At 33.3% G+C, this 21,234-nt stretch overlaps 3 protein-coding genes across 3 annotated transcripts; 1 reads left to right on the forward strand and 2 right to left on the reverse strand.

Moving 5' to 3' along the window:
• Positions 1 to 189: 189 nt before the first annotated feature.
• Positions 190 to 1,449, reverse strand: LOC119837628 (UPF0428 protein CXorf56 homolog). Its single transcript, XM_038363310.1, has one exon. The coding sequence runs from the start codon at positions 1,251 to 1,253 to the stop codon at positions 609 to 611; it is 645 nt and encodes a 214-aa protein (XP_038219238.1). The 5' UTR covers positions 1,254 to 1,449; the 3' UTR covers positions 190 to 608.
• A 545-nt stretch (positions 1,450 to 1,994) lies between these two features.
• LOC119837598 (mitochondrial import receptor subunit TOM40 homolog 1-like) lies at positions 1,995 to 8,706 on the forward strand. Its single transcript, XM_038363249.1, has 8 exons — positions 1,995 to 2,231; positions 2,864 to 2,931; positions 3,771 to 3,962; positions 5,102 to 5,233; positions 5,736 to 5,847; positions 6,271 to 6,347; positions 6,787 to 6,883; positions 7,288 to 8,706. The coding sequence occupies exons 1-8, from the start codon at positions 2,102 to 2,104 to the stop codon at positions 7,425 to 7,427; spliced, it is 948 nt and encodes a 315-aa protein (XP_038219177.1). The 5' UTR covers positions 1,995 to 2,101; the 3' UTR covers positions 7,428 to 8,706.
• Positions 8,707 to 10,109: 1,403 nt separating this feature from the next.
• Positions 10,110 to 21,170, reverse strand: LOC119837546 (ubiquitin-conjugating enzyme E2 H). Its single transcript, XM_038363145.1, has 5 exons — positions 20,968 to 21,170; positions 15,224 to 15,300; positions 14,253 to 14,420; positions 12,973 to 13,101; positions 10,110 to 12,553 (listed from the first exon to the last, which is right to left on the reverse strand). Exons 1-5 carry the CDS (start codon positions 21,018 to 21,020, stop codon positions 12,384 to 12,386), a joined length of 597 nt encoding a protein of 198 aa, XP_038219073.1. The 5' UTR covers positions 21,021 to 21,170; the 3' UTR covers positions 10,110 to 12,383.
• Between the last annotated feature and the right edge of the window lie 64 nt (positions 21,171 to 21,234).

The raw sequence follows: 21,234 nt of genomic DNA on the forward strand, positions 1-21,234 counted from the left end.
CCTAAGGCTCATGAAACCGAAAGAGTAGAAGTAGAATTTGAAATCAATTTCAAATCTTTCCTTGATCCCACACAGGTGACGAAGAACAGAACAAGAACAGACAGACATTGTTTGATACGGCTTCAACTAGATCTTTTTATTTTCCCTAAAAATTTTCCAGTCTATTACTATTTTAATAAAACACTGGCACAGTAGTAATGATTTAATACTTCCCATTTAAGCACTTAGAATTGAATACAGTTATGTACAATATTGAAAATATGGATTATCTGTATTTTTTCTTTTTGATAGAGGAATTCCATGTATGTATTATATTCTTCATACAGGTAGGTAGGTAGTTAAATAAATATTCATTACAAAATCCTTCACATTGTCAGAACTATACCATATTTAAGTGGCATATGGGAGGCTATGCAGAGGCAGGCCTGTGTGAAATAAATTCTGCATACAGGTAGGCGGGTAAAAAGGGTCATCAAAATTGGTTCATCCGGTTATAAAAAATTTGGTCAAATTGATAACTTTCGCCTTTTTTGAAAAATAATTTGTATTTGTATATCAAATACTTCCATATATCATAACATTCTTAGTTAACTGGCTATTAGAAGATATTATTTATCTATCAGTGTCCCTCTAACCCTCTTTTCGGTGGAGCTTTGTGCGGGCATTTCAGCCTGTCTCTTATTCATACCCTTTCTCTCCAACTGTTTCTCAATTATTCTAGCATTATTAGCATAACTGTCTGCTACTTCCCTAGCCTCAATTTCATCTTCTTCCTCATCTATAGTGGATACTGTTACAGAACTGAATTTACCCATGTTCTTAGTATGTTTTGTGACCATAATTTTCTTGGGCTGGGCCAATGCCACTTGTTTATAAATGTCTGTAACTTCACCCACTGTCTGAACTAGTGCTCCATCCATTATAAACACTACATTGCTCTCTTGGTCATGCTTGTAATATATTGGAATAGCACATTTCTTGCATTTTAACCTGTATTGCCTTTCAATTCCTTTCTCTCGTTTCAAATACACTGTTTCGTCTGGATCTGATGTTATTTTATGCGCGTGTTTTGAGCCATCTATGACTCTTGCGCCGTCCGTGGGTCGGAGTGGAAGCCTATCTATTGTACAATCTAGAATGAGGGACATTTGACCACATAAACAGTAATAAATATGCAGTGGTTTAGTTTCATTATACTCCTCTTGGTCTTTGGTGTCCGAACAGACGATACTCCTTGACACTACTTTAGGCATTCCTATATCGGTAAATCCTGTTTTAAACTGTTACGCAGATTATTTTATCTTATGTTACGAATATGTACTGTCGGTATATGAGTAGTTGTTTTCAGTTACACAGTATTTCCAACTTCTACATTAAATTATATGACATATTTTGTTGTCACACTAATCAGGCACTAACGTCGTATATTTCGTGGTATACTACTTACTCTGTGGTCACGATGTCAGTGTCATTTACCACAGAGTACGTAATATACAAAGTCATGGTGCATTTACACAATGCCGTCTCGCGACTCAAGGATACATTCGACAGTATGTCATTTGTATACAAGGCTTTGACGCCAGCCGCTGTTCACAAATTCGTTTTCGGAAAAACATCGGAAAAACCAGTCTTCTAAGGAAAAACGAGAATCTTAAGACGATTGAGAATGTAGTATAATATTCTCTCTATTTGCCTTACACATACAGCGTAGTCATCATTTATGGAGTAACTAGATCTTTTTCTGTATTCATTACTCATTTCGTTTTTCACGCGAATGTGTAAATGCGTCATTATTGTTACTAATGATTTTTGTAGACAATTTTGGTAAAAATTCGGTATTATTTTTATTTCGTTAAAACTTCGTGGAATGTGTATTTGATTTATAATAAATCTGCAGTTATAATTCAAATGCAACTTGCCATAGACGAGGAGTTGTAATTTATATTACCTATACTGGACACTGGTACTGCGTCTGTCAGGTTGGTATTACCAATTGTCAACTTTTCACCGATTGTCTTTTATTCCACCGAATTGTGTTTCATTGCACATGTTCATTGATTTTTGTGAAATTTAGGAAACGTTAACAGATTTTCCTTTTAAAATGGGTGGTATAACAAGCCGATTCCGTGTTTCCAACTCAGGATTAACAAGCACCGACATAAAAAATTTAGAAGATGCAAACAAACGTGAAAATCCAGGAACTTTAGATGAATTGCACAAAAAGACCAAAGGTAAGACTTTTATACATAAATAACTCAAATAATGACAGTTAGAATAGATACTGATGAAAGATATCCTTAATTCTTATAATTTTGTATACATTTCATTCAGAAACATAATTTTATTTAAAAGTAGGCTATCACCATAAAGTTTGGTTACCTTGTGATGTAATATCACCTACAACGATAAATTATATTTCGAAATTATAGTATTTGTTAAACGTTTTATACGGTTAAGTACATTACATTTTGTAAAATGTAATGCTCTGAAATCCTATTAACGATATTTATTAAATGATAAGCCTAACCTAAATTCTAACAACTCTTGACTTCTGTGATGCTAGTAACAAACAAGGGAAATAGCTTGTTTGTAGTTAAAAGATAACTGAACACATTCAAATTTATTTTATGTTCATACCATATTATGGTAAATGACCACATATGTATAGTTTCATAAATGATATTTAATATACTTTTAAAAACATTACATTATTACATTTATTAAAAAAAAATAAATGAAAAAATAATAACATCAGAAATTTTTTATTTAAGAGAAGTGATATTTACCAGACAATACAAAATGAAATAATAAGAATACTTATGACTTGAATTGACTTCCAATCACATACTGTTGAATGTTACAGATGTAATGCCAGTCAACTTTGAAGGTGGTAAGCTGATGGTGAATAAGGGAATATCCAATCACTTCCAGGTATTTGAAAATATTTACCTCTCTTATTCCACCTGAATATTTTAATTAAAATTTATATTTTGAGAATTTATTACATAAATATTATTGTTTGTATCATGTTCACTTTTGTGAAAATAACTTTAGCTGGTTGAAATAATCCTTATTTTGTTTGTTTGTCTCTCTTTATTTCTATCATCTTATATAGTATGTTTATGGGGGGCTGGTGATAAAGACTAAAATCTGAATTCTGATAGAAAGCGAAAACATTTAAAAATATTTTATTGTTAAGTAACCATCTCTATTTAAGTTAATGTAATAGAAAATCAATTAGTCACAGCTAAATCACTGTCAATGTCTATCTTATCTATATAATCAGTGGGACACCCTGTATACATATACATTATAAGCCAAACATTTCATATGTAACATTTGTTTAATGATAATGATTTGTATAAGGCCTATCTTTGCGTAAAATTGTAATAAAATCAAACTTGCAAGATTGCAATCCGTCAAATAATTGTGATCCATGTTAAATCCATACATTTGTTTGGAATTTAACACATTATTTTCTAGATACACTGTAATTAATAAACGGTTTCCAATGGTTACAAAACAATGATACCTTAAATGTGAGCGGTATATCAGGGAACAAATTTTTTCGACCGATAACAATATGTTCTTATTAAATGCCAACTTCCGCTGGATATATTTCGGTGATGTATTATTACGGTCCTCACAATATTACGGTGACACATTTACTGCTGTCTTTATAGTTTTTTTATTTATTCTACCATAACATCTAATAATTCCCCAATAAAACTGAATTATTCTACCATAAAACCTAATAACTTGCATTACAGATGTCCCACACACTAACAATGAGCTCCGCACAAAACGGCTACAAGTTAGGCGCAACATACATCGGGACGAAGCAGATATCACCCACGGAGGCGTTCCCCGTCGTCCTCGGCGACGTGGACCCCTCTGGCAATGTTAACTTTAACTTAATACATCAGTTGACGCCTGAAGTTCGGCTTAAAGCTGCCGCCCAGGTGAGTTGCGTTGTTTAATTTTTGTTTGGAACCTCTATCTTTTCAATGTAAATTGTCATACATTGTAATTTTTGACATGAGCTATAAATCAACAGACGTCGCAGGGAGGGAAGTACCATTCCAGTTTCCATTCCATGCTACATAATCTAAATAGTAGAACCAAGTGACAACCCTCTATCTACACTAATATTATAAAGAGGAAAACTTTGTTTGTTTGGTTGTAATGAATAGGCTCAAAAACTACTGGACCGAATTTAAAAATTCTTTCACCATTCGAAAGCTACATTATCCACGAGTAACATAGACTATATTTTATTTTGGAAAAAAATAGGGTTCCGTAACATATCTTTATTGAAACATCCAAACCAGTATACCTATAAAGCTGAAGGGTTAGTTAGTTCGTTTGATATTATTTAAACTCAAATATATAACTCTAATCGCAATAATTCAGATATTCAACTGGACAGCTATATATTATAAAGCTGAAGAGTTTGTTCGTTTGTTTGTTTGAACGTGCTAATCTCAGGAACTACTGGTCCGTTTTGAATTCTTTCAGTTTTAGATGCCCTACAATAAAAGTATTGAGGGAGAATTTAGGTTTTATATGTACCACGGGCGAAGCCGGGGCGGACAGCTAGTCAAAAATAAAAGAATGTAGTCAAAGTTGAAAACTCATGGAGCTATCAAGTAACAAACCTAAAAGAGAGTTGAATAAAAAAACCAATTTTTTTGGCAATTTCGGTTGAAAAAATACATAATTATAATTAATAAATACTCTACCTTAGGTAAGGTATGAATATTTTTATCCTAGTGAATTTAAATAAGATAAAGATAACTGACCCAAATATTTTGGAACCTTATAAAAACATAATTATTTCAACTTAATAAGTTTAATAATAATTTATAAACAACGAAAAATATAAATGCACAGCCCAAATCACTGGACGGATTGGTCTGAAATTTGGCGTGCAGATAGATGTTATATGACGAAGATATCCGCTAAGAAAGGATTTAGATAAATTTTACTCAATTTATTGAGACCGCGCGGGCGAAGCTGTGGCAACAGCGAGTAAAATCACAATATTGTAAACAAATGCACCAATATACTCAACATAACCTTCATAATTATTAACTTTCAGATTCAAGAATGCAAACTAACAGCCACTCAAAGCACAGTGGAGTACAAAGGATCAGATTATACGCTAGCCATGGCGTTCGGAAAGCCGGACTTTAGTGAGAAGTCAGCTGTTGTTGTTGGACATTACTTACAGGTGCGACTTGGAAATTTTGTATTCTTTTTTATTATATTTGTATTCATTATTGTATTCTTTTTTATATTTCTCAGAAAACTGTTGACATACTATAATAGAATACGTACTAGTCATTAGGGCACACGTGCAAACTGATTCAGTTTAGACGGGTGCATGGTATTTTTCTTACAGACATTATTAATTGTATTTTCGTAACAAAAATAATCTTCAATTACTATCGAGTTATTGTTTCACAATAATGGCGACTCTGTCAACTATAATTTATAAGCTTTTCTATATCAAATACATTAAATGGCAATACATAGAAGACCTATTTGTATTTTCACATTAGTCAAATATCAGTAGCACGGTTTCATCCGTGACACATTTACACCTAATCAACGCTGAAGAAATTAGAAATCAATTTTTCAATTGTCGAACAGTACATCACAGATTATATATCATACACTTAAGAACTTTTCAACTTTATATAATTAAGTTAGAAATATAAATATAATTGCAGTCGGTGAGCAAGCGGCTGGCGCTGGGCGCGGAGCTGGTGTACCAGTCGAGCGCGCGCGTCATGGGCGGCGAGATCGCCATCGTGTCCGCCGCCGCGCGCTACACCATGGACGGTGGGTGCGCCCAGCGCCCAGCGCCCAGCGAGCGGCGCATTATTTTAAAATATACTATGAATGATGCATTCCAATTGATTATTGTATTTAAAAAAAATTGTTCAATTGGTTTCCGGATTACCCTACAATCTCAGAAACTAAGAAACATTATCTCTTTGATATAATATAATATATAATATTATTAACTAACTGTGCTCCGCGGTATTACCCACGTAGTACCTGAGGTTAAATAGCCTAATGCCTACTTCAATAAATGGGCCTATCTAACACTGAAATAGTTTATAGTATATACATAGTAGTATGATAAGATTATGTTATTTTGGAATTTCGTTTTGAATAGCATAGCTCTAGGCCTAATGTATATTATTAGGTATGTAGACAAAATATTGATATGATAAATTTTCTGTTTTGTTTTGCATACAGATTCTGAGGTGTCGGCAACTTTAGGGCCGGCGAGCTTCCATGTATGCTACTTCAAGCAGGCCAGTGAACAATTGCAAGTGAGTAATTACAATGGTGTTTAATAACAGGGAAATGTTTCTAATTCCTTTAACAAAGACGTAATTTGCTTCTAATTTAGTGTACTTTTCTCATTTTTTTTTTGTTTTATTTTTTTTTTTATTAAAATTGGGCAAGCATTTGACCATCGCTGCCTGATGGACAGCGACAAGCGAGGTCTAGGATGGAGCACGCTTACCCAATAAATGCCTGTTCACATTCCTTTTGAATATATCCAAATTATAATTACTGGGAAAAAGGAAAGCCGGAAGATTGTTCCATTCCCCACTGGTGCGCATGAGAAGCGAAGAAGTGAATCGCTTTATAATATTTTGCATCATCTTGAAGTTATATGATTTTGATGTTACCTCTGAAAATGCTGATTTTATGCTTTTTGCTTTTATACTTTACGAAAAGAAATATATTTTTGTAAATTTTCAGGTTGTAGCAGAAATGGACACGTCCTTCCGAGGGATGGAGTCAACGGGCACCATCGGCTACCAGGTCACCATACCAAAGGCGGAGTTAGTCTTTAGAGGTCAGTTATTGTTATTATAATTAAATTTTAGACTAAAGTAAAAATTAAATGTAACAAAGAGCGCGATTCATCGATACAATATTGTAATCATTAAAATAATGTTTCATATTGGTTGAGTTGGTTCTTAATCATCTCAATAGATGTCGTGAGGGTCTCTTAAGCACATGAAACCGAAAGAGTATGAGAAGACATTCGATTGCTGAGGCAGGATTACGGGTAGCCGACAGGTTAGGCAAAAAGACGCGGGCTCGGATCCCGCCTCGTTCAAATTTTTAACAAAAAAAATGTTCTATTATATATGAAAAATATTCTTTATACCACATTGTGAGCGATATTGCACACAAAAATTGATTTATTTTTTTTTTTCATTAATTGATTTCACATATCTCATTGTAAAATTTCAGGCATGGTAGACTCCAACTGGAACATTGGTGCGGTTTTAGAGAAGAAGCTCCAACCTTTGCCGTTCACGTTTGCTCTGTCGGGCATGGCGAACCAGGCGAAGCAGCAGTTCAAGTTCGGCTGCGGCCTCATCATCGGCTAGTGATAGTGTTTTAGTGTTAGTGTGAGTGGATACCCAACTGTGTGTTTATGTGTAAGTCGTGGAAATGCAACCGGTATGTTTCTTTATTTTCTGTACGCTGATTTGTGTAAATTGCATCTCTCCAATAGCTTTACGAAGGGTTTTATACAGGTTTTGTATGGATAATATAACCTCGAAAATGTAATAATGAAAGGGTTTAATTGCTCTTTAAAATTTACAATTTAATCAGCTTAAATTTAATTTATATACAAACAATATTTTAGCACAATATATGTTATGCAAGTCCGCTTATACCGTTGTTGTCAGATTATTTAAATTGCGTCGCTCAATAATTTTATTTGCCATTGCAAGCTGACACTTATTTTATATGAATGTATCAATATTCCCAGTTTCCATGTACTTAACATAGAACATATTTTTTTAAACTTTGACTTTACAACTGGAAAATTCACTGATTCTGTTGGTGATTACTTGACTGGTAAAGCAATAATAATATATCAAATTAAGACAGATGAACATTAAAATTATGAATTGAGGGCCGTTAATAAAAAATATATCTTAGCATTGTATGCCAAACCAGTGCTCCTTTAAATCAGTCAAGTGACTACAGAATTAGGCCCAATATTGAAACTTGTAATTTTAATATCAACCAAATATTATGATAAAAGTATGTGAATGCAAGTAATTCATATTATTTTTGTTGTCATGTATTTTGTGTACATTTACTTTAAGTGTTTACATGGTAAGCTGTGTGCTCCTGTTTGCTTTCCACCAGAAAAGCATTTATGACAATATGGTCACTATCATTATATTTGATTTCTCTTTTTTACAATCATAATCAGTATTTATAACTTGATTATTCCTTGCATTTTGATATTTAATTATCTGAGCATGTTTATTTTATCTATATATCGTAATTTTATATTCTATAACTTATGCTAATGTTAACTACTGATTTACTTTACAGAAAAGCAGATTTATCAAAAAAAATCATATTACATAATTTCTTTAGTATTTAACTGTATGTCTGTAACTAATAAAGAAAAGAATCGGCCATAGTATTTGTATACATAAATGCGAAAGAGATAGCTATATCATTTATCGTCATTAGATTTCTTTCTTTTATTGGTACTGGTTTTTTGTTAATATAGTGACCACATCAACAGCTGTTATGTCCATCCTATATGTACAATGTATGAATGTAGATAGATATGGCGTATTGTAAATAAGGCCTGTTGTTAAACTGTTTATTTTTAATAGAGTTATGTTAATTAATCAAGTGGTGTTTTATTTATTTCGAAAAACCCTTTATGTTTATAGTTTGTTGTATTTATATTTATGATGGTTATGAAGACACATCTATTTTTTTATTTTTTTCAATGCAAACACATGCATACTTATTATCAAATTTCATCTAAGTTATGTTATTTGTGAAAAAAAGGCAGAGTCACTTTCTCACTTATAAGTGCAAAACCACAGATTTTATTAATTATGATTCAGTGACTCTACCATTGCCACTGTACGAGGCATAAAAAAAGATCAATTAATGAGCGATGAGTAAGACTTGAAATATAATTAAATATATTTTCATCAAATACTATGTATCTACTGTTAGGCATCACACAATTGCTTATTAAAATTTAAATAGCCGTCAAAAAGATCTGAGCAGTGTTGTATAAAACGTTAATTGAAATAAATATCATTCCATGGCAGTAATGTTCGGAGTCTATTATCGATGCAATAAGTCAGTGTGATAAAGCATCTGAATCCTACATAGTATAGAATAAAGTCGCTATCCACCTCTGGTTGATTCTAAGTAATTAATGGTACATACAGCACTCCGGGAATACGTACATGTAAAATGCTGAAATAATGAAATTGGTCCAGTTGTTCCTGATATTGGTGGGTTCAAACAAACTCTTCATTTTCATATTATTAGTATGAATAAAGAAATATGTATATCATTTCAAAAGGGCATGCAAATTTTTATATATTGTACTGGTAATGATGGAAGAAAATAATATAAATAAAACATCGTATTAGTTTAAAAATAACGTAAGTTTATTACATGTAATGAAATAAAAATAGACTATAAACTTTTATTCTGTTACATGTTAAACCGATTTCAAAATCCGAGGGCTTAACGGAACAATTTGGTACACACTATGATTAAATCCAACGATATTACAACATCAGTATGAGGCGTTTTAGTTCCGCCAAGTTAGAAAAACACTTTTAACTAATGCACTTTCCTAAACTTAGTTAATCAGCAGTGTTGCCAGAGGAAGCGGTGCTAAATTAAATGCTTCAGGTTAAAAGAGTTTTCCTTTAAAAAGACTTTACCATGATTTACCCCTGCGGTGAGAACCGACAAGCTGGGTGGACAAAGCTCGAAAATCTGCCAAATACATTCGTCAACCCAACTTTGATAAAACTAATAATTTTTTCGTTTTCTCCTATACCAAAATATATTATTATGGCTGAGTTTTCATTTAAAAGATACATAATATGTCTATATTATTCATATATTTTTTCAAGTTTAAAACTATTTATAACCTAGACTTAACATTAAGACGTTTGCAACACTTTCAGGATCGCAATATGTCATTTGTAGAGATCTGTATTTTTGTAATGTTCTTTTTGATTGGACAATTTTGTGTTGCGTTTGTTATAAAAGTAGGAAATTAGCGAAAAAAAAACTTTTTATAATGAAATTTAGTTTTAAAAGATATCCGTAACAATGAATTTAATATAAACGTGACGTAGATAACAAACAGCTAATCTATACTCCGATTAAATAACTGATATTAAAAAGAACATTACAAAATAAGCCACAACTGGCAAGACCAGTTCAATGTCAATGTCATGTTGACAAGCACGAAAGACGTTTTCTACTAAGCGGACGCTGAGTTCAAAGATAAAATAAGAATGGTCGTCAATTTTAAAATCAAATTACATGAATCCACCATCGAGTACACACAGCTGAAAGTGACAACTTAAAGGGAAGACTACGTTTACAAACATAGAAAATTAAATTGTGCTAAAATAAAACATCTCTAAGCGAAAGAGCAATTACACTAAGTACAGTTATAACATTTCAACATTCTCAACCTCTATTGACAATTTTTGATATTCATTTTTTAAGAGAATCAATTTACAGTTATCGTCTTACGGTATATTATATTAGTTCGGGATGTAAAAAATTTAATTGAAAGAAAGTACAAACAAACGATATTTAAAATTTTTTGAAATGGAATTGATAGACATTTTAAACAATTCTTCTTGATTTATTTTTTTTTTATTTATTTTCAAACCCTTCCCTTATATAATATAATAAGACGGCTATTACTTTTTCAATTGTCGAAAAAAAATTTTCAGTGTTGCCAACGAATATAAAACATTGATATATGGTGCGGTAGCCGTGTCAGAGGGAGATGGACAAAAACACAAAACATGACACATCATTAAAAATTAACTCTAATAAAAAAATTAAATACCTATGAGATATAGTGATGACTGCAGTCCGTTGAAACGGGCTCAATAGATTGATTGTATTTATGCTATGGGGACAGATTAAAAAGATATTTACAAAATGCTATCTCGCTCACTAGTCACCGCTGTGTTGCCATCGCTTATAATTACCAAGATTAAAATATGTTAGTTAAAGTTCATATTTTATGGAACTATAATTTTATGATTTACTTCGAAAACATACGCGCCTGTCTCACATATATAGAGATAGACATACCACCATACCGGCTAACATAGATTAAAAATAGTTCATCCGAACGTAACCTACCAATATATCGAATTATCTTTCGAGTACATTCTACATTTACCGATACAATACCGTGAACACTTTCATTTGGTAGCTCGCCTTAAGCGTAATGACGATCACCTGACGCTTGGACATCGCAAGTTGAAGAACACTCATTGTTTATGATTTTTTTATATCTTTTCTTTATAAATACACTGGTCAAAAGGAAATATGCTTTATGAGATAAGAACTTATTCAAACCGATGATGTTTTCATAAAAAATAAAGAGTAAGGTTAAAGTCTGTCTCTTTCTTGAAACAAAACATTTTTAAGTGAAACAATCTGCTCTGTAGACTTCCGTCTCCTTGAATAAAAGCCAAATATATTTAGCAATAAAAAAAAGGATGATGATAAAATAATGAAGATGTTTATCAGCTCGCACCATCGCAGCGTCAGGTTCCGTATCTAAGAATCGACTCGACGCGCCGCACAGATGGTGGTAACCAAGCACATGCGCACGCGCCGAGCCCAACTATCAAAGCCGAACAAATATCTAACAATCCAAAACACACCAAGAACGTTTAAATACGAAATTTTAATTTATATTCAATGTTAAAGCATACACGCCGTGTTCGTTCACTTCATATGAGCAGTTCAAAGTTAACCTAGAATTGGCATTTGTGGTCCATAAAATATATAATCTGTATTAAGTATTTGTGTGAGTGTGAACACGGCACAGATTATATAATATTGTTTTTTCTCGACGTTAAGTTGGCGCGAAATTTTCACGTGCCTGCGTTGTAATTCAGATTCACAGTTCTACTCCGAGTTAAAGATGAGTACTACTAAGCAAAATGTGTGAACAAATTCTTGGTTTACTTATCGAATTCCATGAAAATTCAAAGAACGAGGAGGATATAAATAATTATTCGATATGTAAACGGCGCCGCAGAGAGCTTGATTCGAAAAAAGAACTCAAACCGCACATCCATCCAAATTCATAATTCAAAAAGCGAACACCGAAAAACAGCACTGGCGACCTACAACAACAACAACAACAACGAGAGAAGTCCAGGCCGGGCATCTGCGAGCGCGGGAGTCGAAATTCGAAGTTCGAAATTCGAACGCGGAATTACAACGCTTGGCACGGATCACGGGACAACCGGGAGGGCAGTGAGCGAGCGGCGGCAGTTTCGCCGTTATAACTCCATGTCGTGCGCCTCGTCGTCGCTGAACTCGGACATGGAGGACTCGGTCTCGCTGGCGGCGCCGTTGGCCGGCTTGGCGGACGACGCCGACGTCGCGCCCATGCCCGTGATCGCGTCCTTCTCCAGCAGCGCCTCCTCCGTCGCGAACCTTCGCACGTAATCTGCGGAACGCGACCTCCCTTTATAAATACAGCGTCATACACACCACTTACTTATTTTACTAATTATCAGGAATTACGTATGAAATAAATAGTAATTTACAAAATCTTGTCAAATAAATAATGTATAGTAAAAGTAAACGAAACCCTGCGGCAAAGTATACATATTCTATCTCGTTGTAAATAATTATAATATTTCAGAATGAAGAATAAAAAACTGATACATATGACGGGCATATTTAAATAAAATTGCAATACCTTAACCGATTTCCGTAAATGACCCATCCAATTTTACCACGCTATTACGGCCTTTAGTCCACATTTAGGAACTGGAGATCAACACTAGGTTTTCTAGAAAGTACCCCTACTCATAGAGATAAAAAAAACCTAAAAGCTCTAATTACACTTGGTATCCAACGCACCTGAAACTTTCTTCTTGTACTCCTCCGGCTTGTGGAGGTACATGGCGGCGGCGTCGCCGTTCAGCGGGTCTATCGGGTTGGGGTACGTCAGCAGTTGTGGCAGGAACGATTCGAATATATTTGATAGGTCTGGAAGAAACATTTATCGATTTTTAAATGGTTCACCGATATTACCAATTAAAGAAAACAGGAGTACTCTAGGTAATATAAAATATATAAAAATAAACATTTTTTCACAAAAACTAAACTGTCTTCAAATTTTCTGAACTAGATCAAAAATAAAAGCAACACACAGTGACACTGTAGGCCAGCTTTCAAATAAAAAAGAATAATTAAGATCTATTCACTCAGGCAAACTTTCAGAGTTCGACAAAAAAAATACAGACGAATTGAGAACCTCCTCCTTTTTTGAAGTCGGTTGGAAACAACTCGAAATTAGACAGCGATAATGAAACGTTCACTAGTGGAGCTTTTTGACTGAATTCAATTATTTGAATAGTGGGATATTTGTTTGCCAAATTCCGCTATGGCAATACATCTTGTTATGGATAAATAAACATCCTACATTTTACGGTTTTCCAGGCATTGATTTTAGTGAGCAAACGTATGGACTTTAATTATTAGATTCTAAAGATTTATTTTTAAATAAAAAAAGACAAAATCCCTGTAATATTTATCAAGGTCTATGGGTCCGTCCCGGCTTCGCTCGAGGTACAAATATAGCCTACGTATGGTGAAAGATTTTTGAAATCGGTTCAATAATTTTCGTGTGAAAATATTGCAAAAAACACAAATGTTTCCTCTTTATAACATTAGTTGAGACAAAGGTATTTATATGTACATAAAAATATACATATACATAAAAATAAGCTCAACTTGTAAAGGCTGACTTGATATTAAGTTTATAATTAACTAGCTGCGCCCCGCGGTTTCATCCGCGTAAGTCCGTATCCCGTAAGAATATCGGGATAAAAAGTTCACATTGCCTATATGTTATTCCAGTTGTCTAGCTATCTACGTACCAAATTTCATTGCAATCGGTTCAGTAGTTTTTGCGTGAAAGAGCAAGAAACACACACACATCCTTACAAACTTTCGCATTTTTAATATTAGTAGGAAGGAAGTAGGATTAGTAGGAAGTATGAAAAATAGGAAGTCGGAATTGAGGACAGGATTAGAAGGATAGTAGGAAGGAAGTAGGATAGGATATTAGTAGTATAGAATACGAAGTAGGATGTACATACATTGCAGCCCATAGTTACTCCAGAACCACCACTTACCGTATAGCGCGGTCCACGCCTGATTGATGACATCCAGGCACACGGTGCCGGACACCTCATCAATGTTCGGATGGTACACCTTGTTCATGAAGCCGATGGAGGGCGACTTGAACGGATAATGGTCCGGGAGGTGCACGCGCACCCGCCACACGCCGCCCTCGTAGGGAGCTGCGAATAATTGAACGTTGACGTTTTTTTATATCAGCGCCATCTAGCGGCGATACTTGCAAATCGTTTAGCTAACAATTGGGTGTAGTTACTACTAAATGATTAAATATTGTTTATTTAGGCTAGGTGTAATACTGTTAACGTTAATGAATAAAAATGTATTATCGCTCTTTTGTAGGGCAAAAAAATCTATTGAACGTTTGTGGACTTGACCCCATGGTGCTTGCGTATCGGGCACATAATACCCTTGTTAAATTGAGTCGAGACATTAAACCGAACCTTAGGCACATGAAACCGAAGGAATAGAAGAAATTCGATTACTGTGGCAGGATCACGGGTGGCCGAGAGGCTAGGCGTTGCTACGGTTAGGCAAGATACGCAGGTTCGAATGCTGCCTCGTGATCAAATTTTTTCTATTCTTTCAAAATTTCTAATTTATAAAGCATTTCAATGCTATAAAACTAAAAATTAAATGAGTCGAGACATTTTAAATCAGTCCATGGGGGGCTTAGAAAGATCATCCATCTATCGAAGGAATGCTGGCGTGAGAGTGAGAGGGAAGGAAAGTGTGGCTTTATATTTATTTATAATACATTTGTTCTATTTTATTATTTTTTTTTCATTCATGAATTAGGGAAGCGCTTGACGTACTCGCATGATGGTAAGCTGAGATGTAGTCTAAGGTGGAGCGCGCTTCCCTAGAAGGTACCTGTTCACTCTTCGTACTGTATCGATTCGGACATTTTGTGACCGAGATCAAATTTAAGACTTACATACTACTAAAATGATAGAAGCATACTCACTGCCGGGGGGTCCGAAGAATTTCACGCAGAACTCGTTCAGACCGCCCAGTATCGTCACCTCGTGTTTACTTTCAATGCTGTAGGTGTATGGTTGAGGAAATTACGCTATAAAAGTGGCTTATTAACTGAGTTTGGTAATAGATTGTACAACTAAGAATTTTTTAAATCGATTAAGTATGCGGCCGACAGGCTCGTTGTTGCTATGATTTGGCAAAAAAGACACGGGTTCGAATCCCGTCTCATGATAATTTTTCTTATTATTCTTTAAAAATTTCTCAGCAATAGAGCATATATAATGCTATAAGACTAAAAAGTAAAGGGCTCATGTCGTTTTTGTATGAAAAAATTACAAAATACGTTGGTCTATAATGCAATTTAAGATAAGCAGTAAACATACTTCTCGTATGTCATGTATATTATATTAAAAATGCATCAAACAATAATACAATAAAGTCGGCGTAATTAATTACGTCAGCGGAAAATATTATCATACACCCCAAACAATCACTGCTGCAGCTCTATTATGCTTGCAAATGATCTTGATACCATATTAGGATAGCGTTAGCCGTCGCGATTTAATAACGTCTAATAACGTTTTTGCGACATACGAACGACGTAAAAGATACAAAAGATAGAATGAACCTTCTGAGCTCTATCGACGATGGTCAATCTCGCCGGTGACTAGCCAACTAACTGTACAAGAGTAAACCTGCATTTTATTGATTACTATCTGACCCGGCAAACGCTGTACTGCCTTACTCTTAACATTTAAGGGTATAAAAAAAATAGATGTTGGCCGATTCTCAGTCCTACCCGATATGTACACAAAATTTCATTAGAATCGGTCCAGCCGTTTCGGAAAAGTTTGGTAACTAAAATTGTGACACGGGAATTTTATATATATAAGATAGTTCTCTATATAAAATAAAAAAGAGTGAATAGATTGATTATTTATTGATTGTTAATACGTGCTTTTCTACGCAGTGGGTGTTGAAAAAAATTACTGCTATAAAAGTAAAAATATCCAATAAATGATTGCTGGTGGTGGTCAAAGACTAGAACTCAAAACCACCCGATCACTATACAGAGGCAGTTAAGGATACAGAATTCGTATTTAATTGCAATAATAATAAGCATTTTGCATAAGATTAAAGTTATTTTATAAGTATTATTATAAATCCAAGTAGTCTTGTCTGTCTGTTTTGTTTCACGCTGTTTGAAGGGGATAGATCTGTTATTGATAGTTATATACATATTAAGAGCGCGGTATTTTCTCTTTTGAGCGAATCCTCCAGGTAAACTTTGTAAGGGAACAGATGCAGAATCTGTGATGTCATTATTGAGTCATTATCACTGATTATATTAGAAAGGGTATTATTGTATATTTTATTTTTAATTAAAGATTTTTTATCTAATTAAAAAAATATTTTTGGTTTGCTCAATGTTTTCCTTTCTTCATATTTGATATTTTCCTTTCTTATATTTTCTGAATATAAATTCGATTTTGTACCAAATAACTAACTATTTCATTACAAAGACAAGTGTTTAGATTTTATTTGTCTGCATTTCATTCAATGTTTTAAGTTTAATTGTCTTGACAATATAGCGTAATCTAATACATGCCAGTGTATTTAACAAAAATGCATGGATTTTAAACTGTAGAACACAATGTATGTTATCACCACTTGAACAGGAAGTGATTGGTACACTTCTGATAAGATCCCTTATCTACAGTTACTTGACAGTGTGGGAATTTGCTTGATCCATATAAATATTACGTGTTGTGCCCCTTTTATCCGACTTCCAAAAACGTAAAGGAGTATGTTCTATGTCCGTTTGTATGTTTTTTTTAAGTGGAGAATGCTTGTGCACCCCAGACCATACCCATAGCTCACGAGGAAGTGGTACTGGGTTATATTGGACTCCCACTAGAAGAATCATGAATCATGAATATTATTTTAAAAGAACAACTACAGAGTTTCTTACGGGCTCTTCTCTGTAGAAACTGCTTTCCGAACCGGTGGTTAATGTTATAACTGGGAAAATGACGATTCAAAAGTGCTTCTATAAGAAGTATAATTGAATAAATAAATGTTCGAGTTTGAGTTTGAAGACTGGAAAACCGAGTTACGACTACTGTGTTCCATAGAACCCCTTTAGTGAGAATCAGGGGCGATCAGAATTCGTCGTGGTGGACTGGCGGCGCGCCCCACTCGATGCGAGGCCAAACGCACCTGATGATGCGTTGCGGTTTAACCTATTACACACCCAGGTTTTTATTTGGCTAATATAATACTCCCAGTATTGATACATGTTTAGACTAGCCGTAGGTTGGTTGACCCAGGCTAAAATTAAATAAATATAGCCTATGTCACTCAGGAATAATTTAACTTTCTGCTGATTAGGTTTTTTATTTAAAATTAGATTATTAAATTAGTCCAGTAATTTAGGAGCCTGTACATTTGAAACACACTGACACACAGTCACCAGTATGTTATATTAGTGTAAACTGTAGATAAATACTTATTCGCGATATACCTTGAACACGTTTTATTTGCTACGTAAGTTACGTTCTTGAATTCTGAATATTTGTACAGTACAAAAAATGTATTTTAGAGGTTAAATTGTGTTACAAATAGTTGCATTATTATTAATTGGGATTCCATATAGCCACTGCCAATAAGCAAATGTAAAAAAAAAATATTTGAAAGAAAAAATTGTTTGTCCATATTAAAAAAAAAAAACAACTCAGAAGCAGCTATTTTAAATCTTAGATAAGCCTAAATAAACATAACTTTTTTTCATAACATCAAATCACCTATTGTTTAATGAAACTATGGAAATTATTTTCCAATTATTCATTTCTTGTAACAAAGTGATATACTTTAAAAGTTTAACGAATGAAGGTCTTATAAATTTGAAGAATAAAGAATCGCGACTCTACAGATCGTTAGTTGCTTTATAGAAAGAAAGTATGAATGAAAAAATTATTTAATTTGTATATCAAGTTAAATCAACGTTAATTCTAACTATTTGAAAACTTTATTATAGTCTGGAATAATGTATTACTCAAGCCAAGAGAAGTCAGGACGCGCCGCATGTCTGGGATAAAATAAGGTCGTTTACCCCAGGGGTCTTGTCTGCTACAGTTCAAAGGAAGCTTTTTTTATTAACTCTTTTGATTTTTCCTCACAATGTAATGCAGGATTTTGAAAACGATAGACTTAAAATAGATTTTTTTAATAGAATATTTTTTTAAATATTGAATTCTCAATAAGGTCTTAATACAAAATTAAAGATAATACAGTCCCTACTGCCTTATTAAACTAGCTAATGTGTATAACATGTATAATTTTGCAATATGTACATGTAAATGGCAATGACCTGAGCTATGAACAACTGTTTAGTATTTCAAGGTTCCGGAAAAATAATAACGGTCCCAAGAGAAAAAATTGCATGATCCAAATTCTAAATTATATCTAAAGCTTTCAGCTTTGTTTTCCATTACAAAGTAACACTGAACAAATTTTTAAATTTTTGTAAGATTCATAGTGTAATTCTAATAAAATTTATTCATTTGCTATTCATGTCATATAGTCAAGTGAGGACTACACTAACCATAAAGTTTGTATACTTAAAAAATATCCTATATTGACATTAAATTTTTACTTATTTTACAGAGTCAAAGACAAGTGTGTGAGGATATTCATTGTATTTTCTTGTGTTTGATTTTACGCGAGTATTATACATTTAGAAATTAAGAAATTTTTTACGGATTTTAAACGCGATTTATTCATTATATTATTAACCCGACGTTTCGAACACTTTACAGCGAGCGTGGTCACTGGGCGACTGTCAGTCTATCCGTTAAAAAGTTTTTAATTTCTAAAGGATATTCATTGGAAACATTCTCTAGAACTACTGAGCATTATTTAAAGAGTAGGAAATTTATTATTCCCAAATAAATGAGCCTTTTTAAGTCTGCTCTGTGGTCTCTACACAAAACTATCTAGTTAAATAATTACATTAATTTTATTATGGATCTTAAGATAAATCTGACTCCACCCTATATTGTGTTATCAGAAAAAGTAATAATAACCAATAGGTAATTTTAAATGACATTGTTTTTAAGTTTTATATCTGAAAAACAAGTTTCACAACATTTGTGTGTTGTTACAGTATATTAATCCCAACTTCCCTATTAATATTTTAAATGCAAAAGTAACTCTTTCTCTATGACTCCTCTTCACTAAACCACTGAACCGATTTGGATGAAATTTGGCACAAAGATAAATAGAAACCAAAGACAGGACATAGGATACATGTTGTCATGCAAATTTGGGATGGTAACAATGGAAATTTTCATCAAACTATGCGGACGGAAAGTATAATATAATAAATAATAATTGCAAATAAATTAATTCAATTCCACATATGATATACTTTAACATTATAAATACAAATTATATAAATACCTTATAATGGATAATTACACTACTGTATTAAATTAGAAATACTCTTGTTAAACAAAAGTCACTTAATCAGCTAATAAAATAAGATATATGTTAAGTTCTCAATTTATATCACTTATAAATATATATTTATTTCAATTGTTCACTTTCAATTCAGACAAAGCCTAGGCAATGATCTAGTAAGTTTATGGAATACACCCTACAGATAGGGGACATGAAACTAAGGATGTGTCTATATAGAATAACTTTTGAATTGCCATACATACAGACTGCGTTTTTGTTAATTACTGGTGCTGTAATCTTTATTACGTCAGTATGCTATTTGAACTAACATTGAACCAATTACAAGATCTTTTGTTAAACTGTAGTAATAATTAATTAACATTCAATTATAATTCGAGCAATATTTAAAGGTTTTATCATGATAAAATTTAGCCTAATTGACTTGTTCCAAATTTTATGTTATTTTTTATCACTTTTACTATGCAGAGATTTTTAAATTCTATGTGTATTTTCATTGTATTGGATTTAATAAAATATTCACAGTCATGTAAAGTATCTTCGTATTGTTAATATTTACTATTTACATAATTTATTTTTGTTTATTAATAACTATTTACATCATAAACAAAATTGGCAGAATACCAAAATGTGTGCAGTGATGAATTGTAAATGCTCTAAATGAATCTATATAAAATCAAAATATATTTATTTCTTAAGAAACAAAGGATTCTTTGTGCGTTTTATAAAGGCTTGAGACAATTCCAGAATTATATATTATCCTGATGAATAGTCTTTGTACACTATGACAAAGAAATAAATATGAATATGCACATGATATATGGAATGTACACTAATAAGATAATTTGTTAAAATGCATTAGGGCCGTTATAGGTAACAAAAATGCGCAATTAAGACCATGGCCTACATACGAATTACGAAATACACAATCTAAAACGCGGAAGAGCACCACTCGCTAACGTATCGTCGTTTATCTACGTGTTATATATAGATATGTCCATGGACCTACACAAAGAATGTAGCACCCTGGTAATCCCTTCAAATAACTTATAACTTTTAAAATATTGTTGTATGGTATCCTAAACTGCCTCGTTACCTAGAAATAGCTTTAATGTTAATTCACAAATGTGTTGTATCGATTTTGTATTGGATCGTGACAATCAGCTGATGGCCCTTTAACTACCTACTTATTTACATGGAGGACCAACGCAGTAGGTGCTTTGTATCAGTATGGAAGATAACAAAGGATACAGTTTTATGACGTCTGTGTCCATACGACGTTTTCCAGCGCTCGGTGACGACATCTTCGTGATCTATTGCAAATAAATCACTGTATCGAACACGAACACTAGCACAAACTCACTCTCGACGCAGCGAGAACAAAATTTTCGTCCACCAGCAGCAGTCAGAAAAATAACATTGTAGAAAAACAATGGACACGTACCATAGACTAAAATTTCGAAGATGATGTGTAACCTACTTAACTTGTCAACATCATTTTTTATCGGTGTTTTAAAA

This window comes from Zerene cesonia, chromosome 28 (genome assembly GCF_012273895.1).
Source record: "Zerene cesonia ecotype Mississippi chromosome 28, Zerene_cesonia_1.1, whole genome shotgun sequence".
In the NCBI taxonomy this organism is placed as follows: Eukaryota; Metazoa; Arthropoda; class Insecta; order Lepidoptera; family Pieridae; genus Zerene; species Zerene cesonia.

Coding starts and splice junctions, on each gene's coding strand:
- LOC119837546 (XM_038363145.1), bottom strand. CDS start 21,020: ATGTCGTCACCGAGCGCTGGAAAACGTCGTATGGACACAGACGTCATA. Junction 15,301..20,967: donor GACACAGACGTCATAAAACT/GTATCCTTTGTT, acceptor ATACACCTACAG/CATTGAAAGTAAACACGAGG. Junction 13,102..14,252: donor GGCGTGGACCGCGCTATACG/GTAAGTGGTGGT, acceptor TGTTTCTTCCAG/ACCTATCAAATATATTCGAA.
- LOC119837598 (XM_038363249.1), top strand. CDS start 2,102: ATGGGTGGTATAACAAGCCGATTCCGTGTTTCCAACTCAGGATTAACA. Junction 6,348..6,786: donor AGGCCAGTGAACAATTGCAA/GTGAGTAATTAC, acceptor GTAAATTTTCAG/GTTGTAGCAGAAATGGACAC. Junction 6,884..7,287: donor GGCGGAGTTAGTCTTTAGAG/GTCAGTTATTGT, acceptor GTAAAATTTCAG/GCATGGTAGACTCCAACTGG.
- LOC119837628 (XM_038363310.1), bottom strand. CDS start 1,253: ATGCCTAAAGTAGTGTCAAGGAGTATCGTCTGTTCGGACACCAAAGAC.